This window comes from Hyla sarda, chromosome 3 (assembly GCF_029499605.1).
Source record: "Hyla sarda isolate aHylSar1 chromosome 3, aHylSar1.hap1, whole genome shotgun sequence".
In the NCBI taxonomy this organism is placed as follows: Eukaryota; Metazoa; Chordata; class Amphibia; order Anura; family Hylidae; genus Hyla; species Hyla sarda.
Window position 1 is genome coordinate 339,381,495 of NC_079191.1, and position 16,126 is coordinate 339,397,620.

A 16,126-nucleotide genomic window follows, 5' to 3' on the forward strand; every position below is an offset into this window, starting at 1 on the left:
CCGTGAGAGTTGTTAATCCTTATTTATCATTTACAGGCAAAGCAAACATTATGTAAAGCTGTGTCAGCCAGTAACCAGCCCGGATTCATATGCATGGGATTCATCCAGCATCACATGCCGTGTGTGTTTTGCTGGCAGTTTAGCGAATACACAATCCCCAGTGCGATGTGTGGAATTGCAGATTAATAAATCACAGCTCGAAAAGCTTAAAAATGTCTCTGCAGCAGTTGTGGCTGACGTCTGAGCAGCACATCGCAGAAAACATGTTAGGCCTTGATGGATGCTCTGCGGTGTGAGGGGACACATGCTTTTCACTTAGCTGTACATTAAACTTCTGAAGACCATGGAAGGGATGAGTAGATAGATCAGAGGCATTAAAGTCTGTGAACGATTTTAGTAATAGATCAGTAGTATTCTGGAGAAACCCTAATAGTAGTGACCTTTATGGCCCCTTTGGGGGTTTTAATGCCTAAAGTGGCCTATTGTTGCTACATATTGTAGGTAAACACATTACATCAGAACTCTGGTTTAAAAAACTCCAGGAGCTGTAATGGTGACCATTGGTCCAGGATATTACTGCCTAATTCTTTATTGCTTTGTTCAGAAGTACTGGCTTTGGTGCTAAGTAAAACTATCTGTCCATTATATTTTATCCATAAGGCTACTCCATATGGTTTGTTGCACCTTGTATCTACTCCTGTGCGTCTTGGGCCAAGCACTGAAATAGATACAAAAGAGGGAAGAAGTATCTGTCTTTTCCTTTAAATGTGCCAAAGAACTCCCTGTGTGATTTTACCACTAATGTTAAATTGTGAATTTACAAGAGGTCAGATAGTTACTCTGATGTACATCCTTTTTAGGTCCATATGTGAGCTATTTTTTCTGTTGTTCCGCTCCATCATAGGAGTTATCCCATAATCACCCCTTCTTAACATGTAACTGGCTACAAAGCTTCACATTATAAGGAGAGTGGACTCTCTACCTCCTTCTGTCAATGTCTACAATATTATGAGGTTTCATGTGGCTGAAAAAATTTAACTTTCGATCTGGCTTTTATACTATTGAAGCCTCTCCCCCATGCCACAGATTGGAGCTAGGATCTTAATGTGATCATTTGAAGATTTTAGCAACACTTGCTTCCTAGATTTCCATAATCTTACAGCATTTTCTTCTTGGTATTGCAATTTTAATATCCATATACAAAGGGAAAAGAGTAGAGTAGGCACTGCCGGTTATTTCAGCATGAAACGCACAATGTGAATAGGATGCAGGATTGCAGAGGAACAATGCACACTGTACTAAAACGGTGGTGCTCAGTTCAAAATGAAGGAGCAAACAGTTCATCAATCGACAAGGAAGGAGAATGAATGAACGGCACTCACCAGGAACAGTGTGATTTCATCTTATATTGTACGATGTCCATACAAACATTTCAGGCGGCAGGCAGCCGCTGCAGTGCCTGCCACCTGAAATGTTGGTATGGACATCATACAATAAAAGATGAAGTCACACTGTTCCTGGTAAGTGCCGTTCATTTATTTTCCTTCCTTGTCGATTGCAATTTTAATGTTCGGATATGTGTGTATATGTATGTGTGTATATCTAACTAGTTAAAGGGGTTATCCAGGTAAAAACTTTTTTTTATATAACAACTGGCTCCAGAAAGTTAAACAGATTTGTAAATTACTTCTGTTAAAAAATCTTAGTCCTTTCAGTACTTATGAGCTGCTGAAGTTGAGTTGTTCTTTTCTGTCTAAGTGCTCTCTGATGACACCTGTCTCGGGAACTGTCCACAGTAGAAGCAAATCCCCATAGCAAACCGCTTCAACTCTGTGCAGTTCCCAAGACAAGCAGAGATGTCAGCAGAGAGCACTGTTGCCAGACAGAAAAGAACAACTCAACTTCAGCAGCTGATAATTATTGGAAGGATTAAACAGTTTTAATAGACGTAATTTACAAATCTGTTTAACTTTCTAGAGCCAGTTGATCTATATATAAATAAATAATATATATATATATATATATATATATATATATATATATATATTTATATATAAAAGTTTTTTTTCCTGGAATACCCATTTAAAGACAGATATTGACACATTCTTTTCCTTTTTTTCTGAATGGACATGGTTTGGTCTTCTTTCGGTACATCAGTATGGGACATTCATCTTGCCTAAGCTGTTGGACCTAAGCATTATTTACACCAGCCAAACGGGGACCTGTAGTTAGGAGCATACCATTGGCTTCTGTGGGGGAGTTTTGCAGAAGTTACTGTAGGGAGGGGGAGGAGGAGGTGAGCTGTGATCTTCACCTATAGTGAATGGTGAATGTATATACAGGTGTCAACTATTGTTACAATCCTGCCTGTAATGATAATGAGTGGACCAATGAGAAGTGATCTCTACAGAACAAGAAGGGCCTGTCTAGCATGCAGTTTAGTGGCAACAGTGAAAACTGGAATATTTCTTTTTTTTTTTTTTTTTTTTAAGTGAAATTGAAAACTACACAAATTGTCATTCTTAAACAAAAATGTTTAACATAAATCCTTGATAACAGCAGGAGGGTACATCTTTATTTAGATTATACATGTCAGGTTGAATGATTGTATTTGTAAAAATGGCAAAGGTTACCTTCCAGAGTCCAATGATACTGTCCTGTCTAGAGGGGGGGTAGCCATATTCATTTAATTTAAACTCTTCTGTTTCTGGATCTACTTCTTATTTTGCATAATAAAATGCATCAAAAACAGCAACACATCTGCGCAGTCCGATCAAGGCCTTACACAGGCAGAGCACTGGGAAATGGTGAGCCGCATCGTATAACATTTCATAATGCTTTAGAGGGGTATGCTCTTCAGGGATTGTGGAAAGTTGAGTGATGACACTTGTTTGCACTGTAACAACTTCCATGGTTATTCTTGGTAAGAAGAAGAGGAGGAGTTCACTTAACTTCAGTACTTCTATTATTGTTTTAAGGAGGGAATAATTTTTCAGGATATTTAGTGATACATGTAAGAAGCTTTTCTATGCTCATATCATTACAACGTCTAGTTACAACTGTTTCCTACTGAAATGACTATATCATTGCATATGTAGAAGTTGAAGGGATACTCTGCCCTTGGAATTATGTCCCCTATCCTTTGGAGATGTTTGATCACGACCCCTGTGATCTCGGTACCCCAGATATCCGATGCACGGAGCGAACTTCGCTCTGTCCCAGATGAATGGCGATGCGGGGCGGAGGCTCGTGATGTCAGGCCACACCCCTCTTGTGATGTCACGCCCCCTCAATGCAAGTCTATGGGAGGGGGCGTGACGGCCGTCACGCCACCTCCCATAGACTTGCATTGAGGGGGTGTGGCCGTGACGTCACAAGCGTGGCGCCACTGTGACGTCACAAGCCTCCGGGAGATTGCAGGAGTTCCCAGCAGCGGGACCCCCATGATTAGACATCTTAACCCCTCTCCTTTGGATAGTGGATAAGATGTGTAGGGGCGGAGTACCCCTAAGAGTTCTCAGTGATAAGCTGTGCACTAACATCTCCATCACGTGAGCTGTAACCATTCTCTATTCTTGTAGGTGAAGAAAGTGACAAGTACGAGGAGCTGCAGGCTGAGGAGTGTGGCATCCTTAATGGATGTGAAAATGGTAGATGTGTGCGGGTGCAGGAAGGATATACCTGTGACTGCTTTGATGGATACCACCTGGACATCATGAAGATGACTTGTGTTGGTAAGAATAAGATCCATTCTTTGCTCACATAGTATGCAACATATGTAAAATGACATGTATCAGTGCCACCTGCATACTTCCATTTTCTTTCCCCATATTCAAGTGGGTTGCAATTGATGGTGCATGAAAATGATTTTGTACATTTTAAACACAATTTTACTGTCTATGCAAACAGCATTGTCTAATGCAAAGACATTGTATTGTGGCACATAAAGTCCCTGTGGGTCACCATTAGGCTCCATAAATTTAGCAACAGCACTACACATACCTTTATTATTTGAATCAGAATAAGCTGCGTTAAGTTGCAATACCAGATACAGCCGCTACGAAATGTGTGGTGCTCTGCTTAGTATGAAGGGCTGTGACCACTTCAACCAGCTATATGCGGAAGAGCTGGGAGTGACACCCGCTCAAATCTGATATTGATGAACTACCCTCGTCTTAGAAAATGCCATAAACAATAAAAATAAAAATCTGATTTGCTATTGCAAATATGCCTGAAATCTTGGAGAATTGCCTTAAATGGTTATTCCGGCTTTATACATCTTATCCCCTATCCAAAGGATAGGGGATAAGATGTATGATCGCAGGGGTCCCGCCGCTGGAGATTCCTACGATCTCTGTGCAGCCCCCGGCATTCTGTGCTGGGCACTGCCTCCGAGACGGAGACGTGACGTCAAGACCACGCCCCCTAGTGATGGCAGTCACGCCCCTCCCATAGACATGAATGGCGTTGCCATGATGTCATGTCCCTGTCTCAGAAACAGCGCCATGCACAGAACACCGGGGGCTGCACCGAGATCGTGGGGGTCCTTTGAATAGGGGATAAGGTGTGTAAAGCCGGAATACCCCTTTAATTTCTTTTAGACTTTTTGCATGGTGCAACCAAAAGGAGCTTGACTGAGCGCTAAAGGGGCATGCCTTAGAAGAAAGGTGCAGGACTTGGGATGGGACACTGCGCACCAAGTTTAAACAAAAATGTTGGCCCAAAATTCAAACACAACTTAGGGCAACTAATAGGATATGTAAGGTTAGACAAAAATGAATAAAGATGCAATATATATATATATATATATATATATATATATATATATATACATATATATGTATATATAATATATATATAAACAGGCGGAGCCACTGTGATAAATGGTGCCTTCTTAGTCTTCATTTATGCTAAGAATTAGGCTAGGATTCCAATGAGGTTTTTACCACCAGCAACAACCAGAAAAACTGCCACAGCTTTTTCCTGCTTTTTGGCAGTTTTTCTGACGTTTTCCCTGGTGTGTGGAAACAGCCAAATTTGTCCCCTGTGGCAGTTTTCTCTCTGCCTTCTGGGTACCACTCTGTGGGTCGGATGCTGAGCGCCCGGTCCACAGAGTGTAAGGAGATGAGGAGAGATGTACAGCATTACTACTCACCTCCCCCGGCCGTATAGTATACAGGGGGGCATAGTGTACCTATATGTATACAGGTGTGGGGAATCCTGTTACCAGACTGACAGGACTCCCTGCTCCTATAAGCCCCTTTGGGCTGTATACAGAATATACACATATCTATAGATAGCTATATATAGTGTATACAGAAGATAAGGTCCACTTACCTCCCTCGCTCTCTGTCCCCGCCAGGTCCTTCTAGCTCCGCCCCCTACTGTATCACTACTGTATCTTTTTTTTTTTTTTTTTTTTTTTAAATGGTACCCTACGAAATTTAACCAAAAAAAGGTATCTCCATCACTTTTTTGGATTGCTAAAGTCCCAAAAAAAGAATAAAAACCGCTGGCAAAAACGTAAAACTTAAAACCCAAGTTTTTCTTGGTGTTTTTTCACTCCCATAGACTTCTATCGGAGGAAAACACCAAGATTTTCCCAGAAAAAAACCCACCATACTCTGAATTTGAGGACATTTTTGAAAACTAGCCTTTGAGCCCAAAAGAGCTGAAAAATGCCCAAAGGATAAAAAAAAATGCCAAGTGGATCTGGCATTTTGCAGTTCACTATTGACTTGCAGCTAACATCTGGACATGTTTTTATCAGCGTTTTTAAATGAAAAACCTCAGTGGAATTCCGTAGACCGTTTTAGAAAAACTATCTTACTGTTTTTTTGTTTTAATAATTTTGAGTAAATCTTAAGGGTTGTGTGTATCTGAACAAATAACTGTGGGAAACTTAGAACAGCAATTTGAAACTGTATACTTCTTAGACTAGGGACTGAAAATATACAGTGACCCCCCCGACCTACGATGGCCCCGACATACGATCATTTCAACATACGATGGCCTCTCAGAGGCCATCGCATGTTGAAGGTAGCATCAACATACGATGCTTTTGTATGTCGGGGCCATTGCATAAACGGCTATCCGGCAGCGCAGACTGCTTCAGCTGCTGCCGGATAGCCGTTTAAGGTGCCCCGTGTGGTCCGGTGAGTGTCACTCACCTGTCCCCGGTACTTTGGAACGTCTTCTTCGGGATCCCCTGCATCGCGGTCGCTCTCCTTCATCGTCATCACATCGCTGCGCACAACTACTCGTCATCCAATAGGAGCGTGATGACGACGATGAAGAGCGACGATCCCAGGCAGCAGAGACGTCCGGAGCGGCGGGGACACCCGGGGACGCGACGACATCGATGGAGGGTGACATCCAGGGCAGCAGTGACGGTCTGGAGCAGCGAGGACAGGTGAGATTAACATCCTATACTTTACATTGCACGGATCCCTCAACATACGATGGTTCGATCGTTCATTTGGAACAAATTACCATCGTATGTTGAGGAACCACTGTATTTTTGACAGTAAAGCAGAATGTAGTATATGTGTATCTAAGGCAAAAGCTGTGTGGAACTAATAGCTTTACCTGTTCTGTTCCCCTGTAGATGTCAACGAGTGCAATGAGCTGAACAGCAGGATGTCTCTCTGCAAAAATGCTAAGTGCATTAACACAGAGGGCTCATACAAATGTGTGTGTCTGCCGGGCTACAGACCATCAGATAAACCCAACTACTGTACAGCAATAAGCTCAGAGAGAGATGACAGTGAACTGGAGTAGAACACCAGCAGCTCCAATTTCTCAGCCCATATACTCTGCACTGTATTAGGAAAGGAAGCTGTGTAAGTTACTTGAGATGAAGGTTGAACCTCAAGCAATGGTTTGGTATGGAAGCAGCATTATCTGGAAGTAGAATGTGATGTCTGACTTATTGTGCTTCAACTCTACAGACCAAATGGACACATTTTCTCTAATGGAAGAAACCACCCAAGTATATATAGTCTGATCTTGCATAAATTTGTTGGTAAATAGACAAAGCGATGATGATATTTTAAGCTGTTTATTATTATTATAATTATTTTGTACTATTGCTTTATTAACTTGGCATTTTATTAGAGGTGGGAGCATTTTATAACACTTATGACGATGCAGCATTGGAGACTGTACCATTTCAGAACTGTTGAGAACTCTTATTTTTATTTTATTTTTGGTTTTTAGTTTACTACGTTACCTTGGTGCAGACACCCTGCAGGGCAATTTTCTATGGACTCTTTCACGTCGTTCTGCTACCACTTGTCTGGAAATATTTTTATAAACTTCCGTCTGCCCTGTGGAGCAGGCATCTTTTTGTTTTTATTCTTCACTTTTTTTTTTTTAAGTCTTGGCTGGAAAATCATATTGATTTTTTTTACTCTGCCTTTGTCTTTTTCTGCACTTAAAACTCTTTTAGAACTTTTCTTGCCAAGTTTCAAAGCTGCTGGAGAAACATTGCATCCCGTAATGTACATTAAATTAGATCCATATGTTTCCTTGTCCAAAATTTAATTTGTAAATTGAATATGAAAAAAAAACAAAACAGAAATCTTGTTTGAGTTTCTTAACATATTAAAGCTGTATATTAAACCTCAACAATAAAAACACTTATTTTTATTTTCCTAGGATGCTCATATATACAATGATTTATGTCCAGAAATATGAGAGATTGTAAAAGTGTTCTTGTAAATGCAGGATAGAGTCCACTGACAAAGTCTACTAAAAGTATATTGATGCTTTTAGTAATAAAGTACCACGTGAGTCAGCACTGAACAATGAGCTATAAGGAAAGATAAAAGAATAATATAAATGTGTGGGGTTAAAGGGGTACTCCACTGGCCAGTGTTGGGAACATTTAGTTCCGAACACTGTGTGGTGCTGCGGGGGTCAGCCACGCCCCCCTTGAGACGTCAGCCCACGCCCCCTCAATGCAAGTCTATGGGAGGGGCGTGGCTGTCACCACGCCCCTCCCATAGACTTGCATTGAGGGGGCATGGCCTGATGTCAAGAGGGGGGCATAGTCAACCCCCGCAGCACACACACAGCGTTCAGAACTAAATGTTCCCAACACTGGCCAGTGGAGTACCCCTTTAAAGGTTTAATGAATCACCATTGTTTCACTGCAGCTGTGGCGGAAGAAAACGGGAGCTGAGCTGCAGTAACCAGGCATGGCCACTATGCAGTGAATGGAGCCAAATGCTTCTGTCTCTGTTTACAGCCTAGATCCAGCCGAAACAGCTGGTCAGCGGGGGTCACTAAGCTGCCGATCAGATATTGACCAATAAATAGGATAGTGGGAGCTTGTATAGGTATATTGGTGTAGTAACACATGCACATCCTGAGATTCTGTTTGTTCTTCTGATATATTCAGTTTCTAGAGCAGGACAAGGATAATGTTCCCATGAAGAATTTGTTTTTGTTCCCAACATGTATTAGGGGGATTTACTAGCTAGTATAGCAAAAAAAAAAAGTGCTGAACGATAAGTTATGGGGTTAAAACCCAGCACTGTATAATGCTGTGTTCACACTGGTGTCTTTGTTCTCCTCCCCTCTGACAAACAGAATAACTTAGTCTACTGTACTGTTCTATGCGTTGTAAACCATCCAGTCCCTACCTAAAGTCAAGTGAATCCATTACAAAAAGGATCTGTTCTACTCGTCATGGATTGTGGAGAAGAATTTCCAGCCATGTTTTCTGTCGACCTTGAATCTTATAAAAATAAATTGTAGGTGATAAATGAAAAGGAATCTTTGTGTGACCCTGCTTCCTGTGTATTTCTGATGTAATGGCAATGATTTAAGAAAAATATACGTTATAATGAATATGTTTAGTTTACTTTGCACTGTACAGGGAGCCAGCACAGGTCTGTTACTATCCTTGTTGTGTTATGAAGAGAAGACAGCACCAGTCCCAGCCACCATGTAAGTGACCATCCAGATCACAGACAATCGGAGTACCACAGGTCATAGCATTCAGACTCCCAATTCTCTGCAAAAAGCAGTTTTGGCTATACCTTAGCTTGCTTGATAAAGGTTACTGTATAGCCGAAACGTTGCCCTGTGGGTAACCAATAAAGAGACAACAGCTTTTTGCAAAGAATTGGGAATCTGCTGCTTGAATGCTGTGACCTGTGGTACTCCGATTATCCTTGTTAAGGTGTTCACTCATTCCTGAGCAGGTTTTAGCTACACCCTGCAGGTAGCAGTAAAAATTTAAGTTATCATTGTTGATACCAAACAATGTAGATCTCCATAATATATTTAAGGGGTATTCTGAAGACATGTTCATAACTGAGTTGGGGACGATGAATATGGGGTTGGTGACTATGAATAAACCTGTACTCACCTCTCTCTCATGGATCCCATTGCCTTTCTAATGGTGCAGAAAATGCCTGATCAGCCAAACACTGCAGACAGCAGCTAGTTGCATGGACATTTCCTATGTGTTGGTGCGGAGAAAGGAAAGCAATAACAGCAGGGACCTGCACTATTGGAACAGAGTTGGCAAGGGATCAGGGAGCAGATGAGTACATGCTCTATAATTTTTCCCCTACCATGAGCAGTTTCAAACATAGAATTATGTCTCCAGGATACCTCTTTAAGTATGTGTTTTTTTTTTTACCTAAATGAATGAAATTATACATATTTATGTTTCTATGACTTCTGGACAATGTGACCTTTGTTGTATACAAGCACAATGTACGTATGTATTATTCCTATAAATGTTTATTGGAGTTTCCCAACCGGGGACCCTCCATCTGTTGCAAAACTACAACCCCAGCATGCCAAGACAGACTTTGGCTTTTGCTGTGGGTGAAAGTTTTAAAACAGCTGGAGGCACTCTGGTGGGGAAACACTGGTCTATTGATTGCTGAATGTTTAAAAGCATTTTAACTTTAAGGGGTACTCCGGTGGAAAACTTTATTTTTTTTTTTATCTACTGGTGCCAGAAAGTTAAACAGATTTGTAAATTACTTCTATTAAAAAAACCATAATCCTTCCATTGCTTATTAGCTGCTGAATACTACAGAGGAAATTCTTTTCTTTTTGGAACATAGTGCTCTCTGCTGAATCATGAGCACAGTAATCTCTGCTGACATCTCTGTCCATTTTATGAACTGTTCCATAGCATCATATGTTTGCTATGGGGATTTTATCCTACTCTGGACAATTCTTAAATAGGACAGAGATGTCAGCAGAGAGCACTGTGCTTGTGATGTCAGCAGACAGCACTGTGTTCCAAAAAGAAAAGCATTTCCTCTGTAGTATTCAGCAGCTAATAAGTACTGGAAGGATTAAGATTTTTTAATAGAAGTAATTTACAAATATGTTTAACTTTCTGGCACCAGTTGATTTAAAAAAAAAAAGTTTTCCACCGGAGTACCCCTTTTAACCCTTGACTGTGATAATAATCCTATAGTATGTATAAAGGTACTTATTTTTTGCTTTCTTTTACATTACAGTAAGTCAGTGGCACTTACACAGTCTATATGGGGATAAAAATCCCTTTGTTTCCAGATTTACTCCCAAACATGTTCTTCTGCATGTTTCTAAGCTCAGACACAGTAGTATATATTATAGTAAATCAGTATATTGGATGATCAATCCTAGTTCACTTAAACAGCAGGTCCTTACAAAAAGCAAAAAATGATGTATTGTTTAAAATAGAATTAATACCCTGGGGAGAGTCGTGAAAACTGGAAAAAACTGTATTTATAGCAACAAATCGCACCCCAGCTTTTATTTATCATCATCTTATTTAAAAAAATGACATGCTTAATATCAGGTGTATACATTGGGAGTGTTCTCCAATATATACTTCAGACATTCACATCATGTTGATGCTCTCCACCGCTGGTATGTCAGAATACTATCGAAAGATATTAAATGGCAACTATACATAGTCGTCTTGACTGGTCTCAACCATATTGCTAAACAATTTATTTGTGGGATATAAAAATGTAGGTTATGCCATGGTATATAAACAATGTTTTTAATGCCTTCCTTATGTACAGTATATTCACAAAAGAAAGTGCTAGAGGACATGTGGCCAACCTCAGAAAATTAGATTTACGTCCTCCCATTCCCGAGACTTGTGGGTTTACAGTTTTTCTTGAGAATTTATACTGCATTGCTATTATGTATTTTTGACACCAGTAGATAGATTTAGTTCATCATTATTAATATATCATGCTTGTACATAAACCCATGATGTGATGTTTTGGTACTAGTGCTATGAGGATATTTCCTTTAGTTTAAGGGAATTTGTCAAATAAGTGTGAACTCAATTTTAAACATGGGTTGATGGGCAGGGTTATACAGTCAGGGGGTGAGTATTGTGCATACAATGGTCACCATTCACACACCCCAGACTGTATAATCCCACCCATCACCTAATATTCACTCCAGTTATTATTAAGTTGACGCCCATCTGACTGATTCCCTTGATTGTCAAACTATAAACCCTCATATCTTAGGAACGGGAAAGCTATTAAAGGGGTACTCCGCTGCTCAGCGTTTGGAACAAACTGTTCCGAAAGCTGGAGCTGGCGCTGGGAGCTTGTGACGTCTGTCACACCCCTCCCATAGACTTGCATTGAGGGGGTGGGGCATGATGTCATGGGGGGGGCTATGATGTCACGAGTTCCCAGCGCCAGCTCCAGCCTCGGAACAGTTTGTTCCAAATGCTGAGCAGCGGAGTACCCCTTTAAGAAACTGTAAAAGGTGAGTGATCAGGGCACCCTCAATATTTGTGTGTTGACCACGGGTCCTCTGTAATGTGATATGAAAGGGGCCTTAGGATATGTTCACACTGGAATTGTAGTTAACATCTATTTATTTGTTTCTGTTGTTTGTATAGCAACAACATATTTCACAGAGATGTACAGAGTAGTCATCATTCATATGAGGCCCTGTCCCCAGTGGGGCTCACACTATACTTTCCATATCTCAGTAACACATAGTTTCATTGGTAGCCAATGAACCCATCACTATGTTGTTTGGTGTGTGGGAGGAAACCAGAGTATAGACACATTCCCATATAGTGTGCAGAGGTAAAACATAACCTTTAGGCTGCATTCACATCTCTTTTTCACGGGTGAAGGATCAGGCTGGGGAAGGGGAAAACCGGGCACTCCCATATCCCAGCCTGACTGGCGCTGAAATCCATTTACTTAATGAGCCAACCGGAGTCAGATGGTGACTCTGGTCGGCTCATTTTTGACCCGTATCTGATATTGTGACCGGACCTAAAAACGTATACTCCGGTTTTAGGTCCGGCCAGGAAACCGGATGCGGGTCAAAAATGAGCCGACCGGAGTCACCGTCTGACTCCGGTCGGCTCATTAAGTAAATAGATTTCAGTGCCGGTCCAGTGGCGATTCCAGCTGGGGGAGGGGAAAACCGGGCACTCCTGTACCCCAGCCGGATCCGCCACCCGTACAGTAAAATGTGGTGTGCATGCACCCTTACTCTTGCATATAAAACAGTGCCGCAAGTAGCATAATCCAAACGAGGTCACAACAATGGCGACTCCTTTCAGGTCCAAAACACATCCTTCATTATGGCGTTCCCCAAGTCTCTGATGCAGATGAACAATATATAGGCATTTCCTGGGTGCTGCCATAACAGAATATCACATCAGCATACATTAAGGTACAAACAAAGAAAAAACTATTTTCAACAAGACTCAGAAAACAATGCTGGCTGCTGTAGTATTTTATACACAAGAATAAAGGTTATGTTTTATCTCTATAAGCATACTGGGGGCAGTATCTTTTGTGTGTGTGTGTACACGGAGTCGGGAGTGGCTATCCTTTTGGTTCTTGAGGGGCATCTACTGACTGGTGACCTGGCTGTTATTACTGTTTTAGAAAACCATAATGCCTGTAGGAAACCCCACACACAGTGTATATGCCTGGAAATGCCTTCAAGAAATATGATAAACCTGTCCATAGACTTCCCTGGACTTCATGTATGTCAAAAGTAAACACTTTTGGCACATGCCAAGGGCGGTGTACCAACCAGCTTATGTACTTTTATTTCTTAATGAAGGCATTCTAATTGATGGGTGTGTAAAAAAATAAAGATACAAAACCCTGCTTGCTTCTGTTCTCTACAACACCGCTATTATTGAGTGAGTTTTTGAGTTGTTATTATGAAGTGAGTCCGTGTGTTATTAGTATGCACATGCAGTAGGCTCCCCCTAGTGGCCAGAACTGTATTATTTACCTCAGCATCTATGGAAGGGTTGGGGAGCATTGTATCAGAAAATTCTTAGCCATTATAAGTCTATAATTGAATTGGTGCATAATGTTTGACCTAAATAAAAAGTATGAAGACTTAACTTTATATTACTAATAAGAAATTAAGATATATGACATTATTCAAAAATATCAATGAAAAAAAGGAAATTAAAGGAAATGAAAACAAGAAATTAAAAACAAAGGAAGGAAGGTATGTGGAAAACGATAAAGGGCTAGCTGACTGTCTCAACAAATAAGTCTGTTCAGTTTTTACAGAAGAAAATGAAGGAAAAGAACCTCAGTTAATCTTTTGATGCATGTGTCTTTACAGAGGAAGAGGTTCTAAGTCATCTGCCTTGATTTAAGACAAATTAGTCACAGGGGCCTGATGGGATACACCCAAAATTATTTAAAAAAAAAGCTTAGTGATGTACTTGCAAAACCATTTAAAGATTAATGTAACCAATCACTGGTAACAGGAATCGTCCAAGAAGATTGCAAACTAGCAAATGTTGTGGCCATTCACAAGAAAGGTAGAATGGAGGAATTGGGCAACTATAAGCCAGTAAGTCTGACAACAAAATTGGGGAAATTAATGGAAACCCTACGAAAGGATAGAATTGTGGAACATCTGCAATCCCATGGATTGCAAGATAAAAAAGAACAGGGGTTTACTTCAGGGAGATCATGCCAAACAAATCTTAAAGGACAACTGCAGCGCAATATACACTTATCCCCTATCTACAAGATAGGGGATAAGAGTTTAATCGCGGGGGGGTCCGACCGCTGGAACCTCCCTCGATCTCCCTGATGGGGCGCCGCCATTAGCGCTCATGGTGACGTAGCGTCGACCTAGAGGTCGACGGTGACGCCCCGTCTCCTCCCCGTCCCCATACAGTTCTACGGGGGAGACGGGAAGGCACGAACGATGTCTCCCCGCCTCTCCCATAAAGATGTATGGAGGAGGTGTGTCGGCTGCATCGTCATGCTGTGGCTGGCACGCCCCCTGCCCGGGACAGCTGCAGCCCCGTACAGGAGATCACAGGGGGTCCCAGCGGTCGGACCCCCTGCGATCAAACACTTATCCCCTATCCTGTGGATAGGGGATAAGTGTTAACACACTGCAGATGTCCTTTAATTAAGATAATAGATGGCTGAGGGGCACTAGACATCGCATATCTAGATTTTGGTAAGACTTTTGACACTGTCTGCATAGAAGACTTATCAATAAACTACGGTCATTAGGGGAGATTTACCAAATCCCGCGTAGAGGAAAAGTTGACCAGTTGCCTATAGCAACCAAACAGATTTCGGCTTTCATTTTTCAGAGGCCTTTTTAAAAATGAAAGAAGTGATCTGATTGCTTACTATGGGCAACTTTTCCTCCATACAGGTTTTGATAAATCTCCCCCAGCCCTTGGCCTCCCATATTGTTGAATGGATTAGGCAGTGGCTGAGTGACAGACAACAGAGGGTTGTAGTCAATGGAGAATATTCAGAGCAAGGTCTTGTTACCAGTGGGGTACCTCTGTACTGGGCCCCATTTTGTTTGATGTCTTTATCAGTGATATTGCTGAAGGTCTCAATGGTATGGTATTGGTCTTTTTGCTTATGACAAAGATTTTATACAAAGATTTTTAACAGGGTTGATGTTCCTGGAGGGATACGCCCAAAGGAAAAGGATTTAGGTAAACTAGAGGAATGGAATCTCCAGAAGGATATAGAAACATAGAATGTGTCGGCAGAACCATTTGGCCCATCTAGTCTGCCCAATAATCTGAATCTTATGAATAGTCCCTGGCCCTATCTTATATGAAGGATAGCCTAATGCTTATCCCATGCATGCTAAAACTCCTTCACTGTATTTGCAGCGACCACTTCTGCAGGAAGGCGATTCCATGCATCCACTACTCTCTCGGTAAAATAATCTGATATTACTGCAGAAACCTTTTCCCCTCTAATTTAAAACTATATCCTCTTGTGGTAGCCTTTCTTCTTTAAATATGCTCTCCTCCTTTACCATGTTGATTCCCTTTATGTATTTAAAAGTCTCTATCATATCCCCTCTGTCTCTTCTTTCTTCCAAGCTATAAATGTTAAGGTCCTTTAACCTTTCCTGGTAAGTTTTAGCCTGCAATCCATGTACTAGTTTAGTATCTTCTCTGAACTCTCTCTAGAGTATCTATATCCTTCTGGAGGTACGGCCTCCAGTACTGCGCACAATACTCCAAATGAGGTCTCCCCAGTGTTCTGTACAGCGGCATCAGCACTTCTCTCTACTGCTTAGGATATTTAAAAGAAGAAAAACTACCACAAGAGGACATAGATTTAAATATCAGGGGAAAAGGTTTAAGAGTAATATAAGAAAGTATTACTTTACTGAGAGAGTAGCATGTGTGTAAAATAAATGAGGAATTATATTGTAATCCCTAAGAACTGATATTAGTGGTGAAAGCCTGTAGAGAACTGTGGGAAAAATGCTACTAATACAATAGAAATAAAGATGACTGTTTGCTACATGTAGTAACAGTTTTCTACCACAAGATGTCCTACAACACAATAGAATCATGTGGTAGTTTTAAATACAATACAGTACAACCATTTATTCCTACTGTGAGAATCTATATGTAGAAATTTCAGTTATGATATTGTTTCTAGTTAAAGGCCTTCCAGTACTTAACAAAGAGCTGTATGCTCCACAGGAAGTTATTTTCTTTTTGAATTTTTTTTCTGTCTGACCCCAGTGCCCTCAGTTCCTGACATGGACCTCTCTCCATGTCAGGAACTGTCCAGAGCAAGATAGGTTTGCTATGGGGATTTGCTTTCATATTTCAATCTACATTCTGTGT

General features: G+C 41.0%; 1 protein-coding gene across 3 annotated transcripts in view; it reads left to right on the forward strand.

The window, feature by feature from the left end:
• LTBP1 (latent transforming growth factor beta binding protein 1) overlaps positions 1-7,576 on the forward strand; it is a 366,216-nt gene extending 358,640 nt beyond the window's left edge. For all 3 annotated transcript variants that reach the window (XM_056567405.1, XM_056567406.1, XM_056567407.1), the window contains 2 exons: positions 3,582-3,734; positions 6,608-7,576. In XM_056567405.1, the coding sequence (XP_056423380.1) occupies positions 3,582-3,734; positions 6,608-6,780 (326 nt within the window). In that variant the 3' untranslated portion in view covers positions 6,781-7,576. The remainder of the gene's footprint in view (positions 1-3,581; positions 3,735-6,607) is intronic.
• The last annotated feature ends 8,550 nt before the right edge of the window (positions 7,577-16,126 follow it).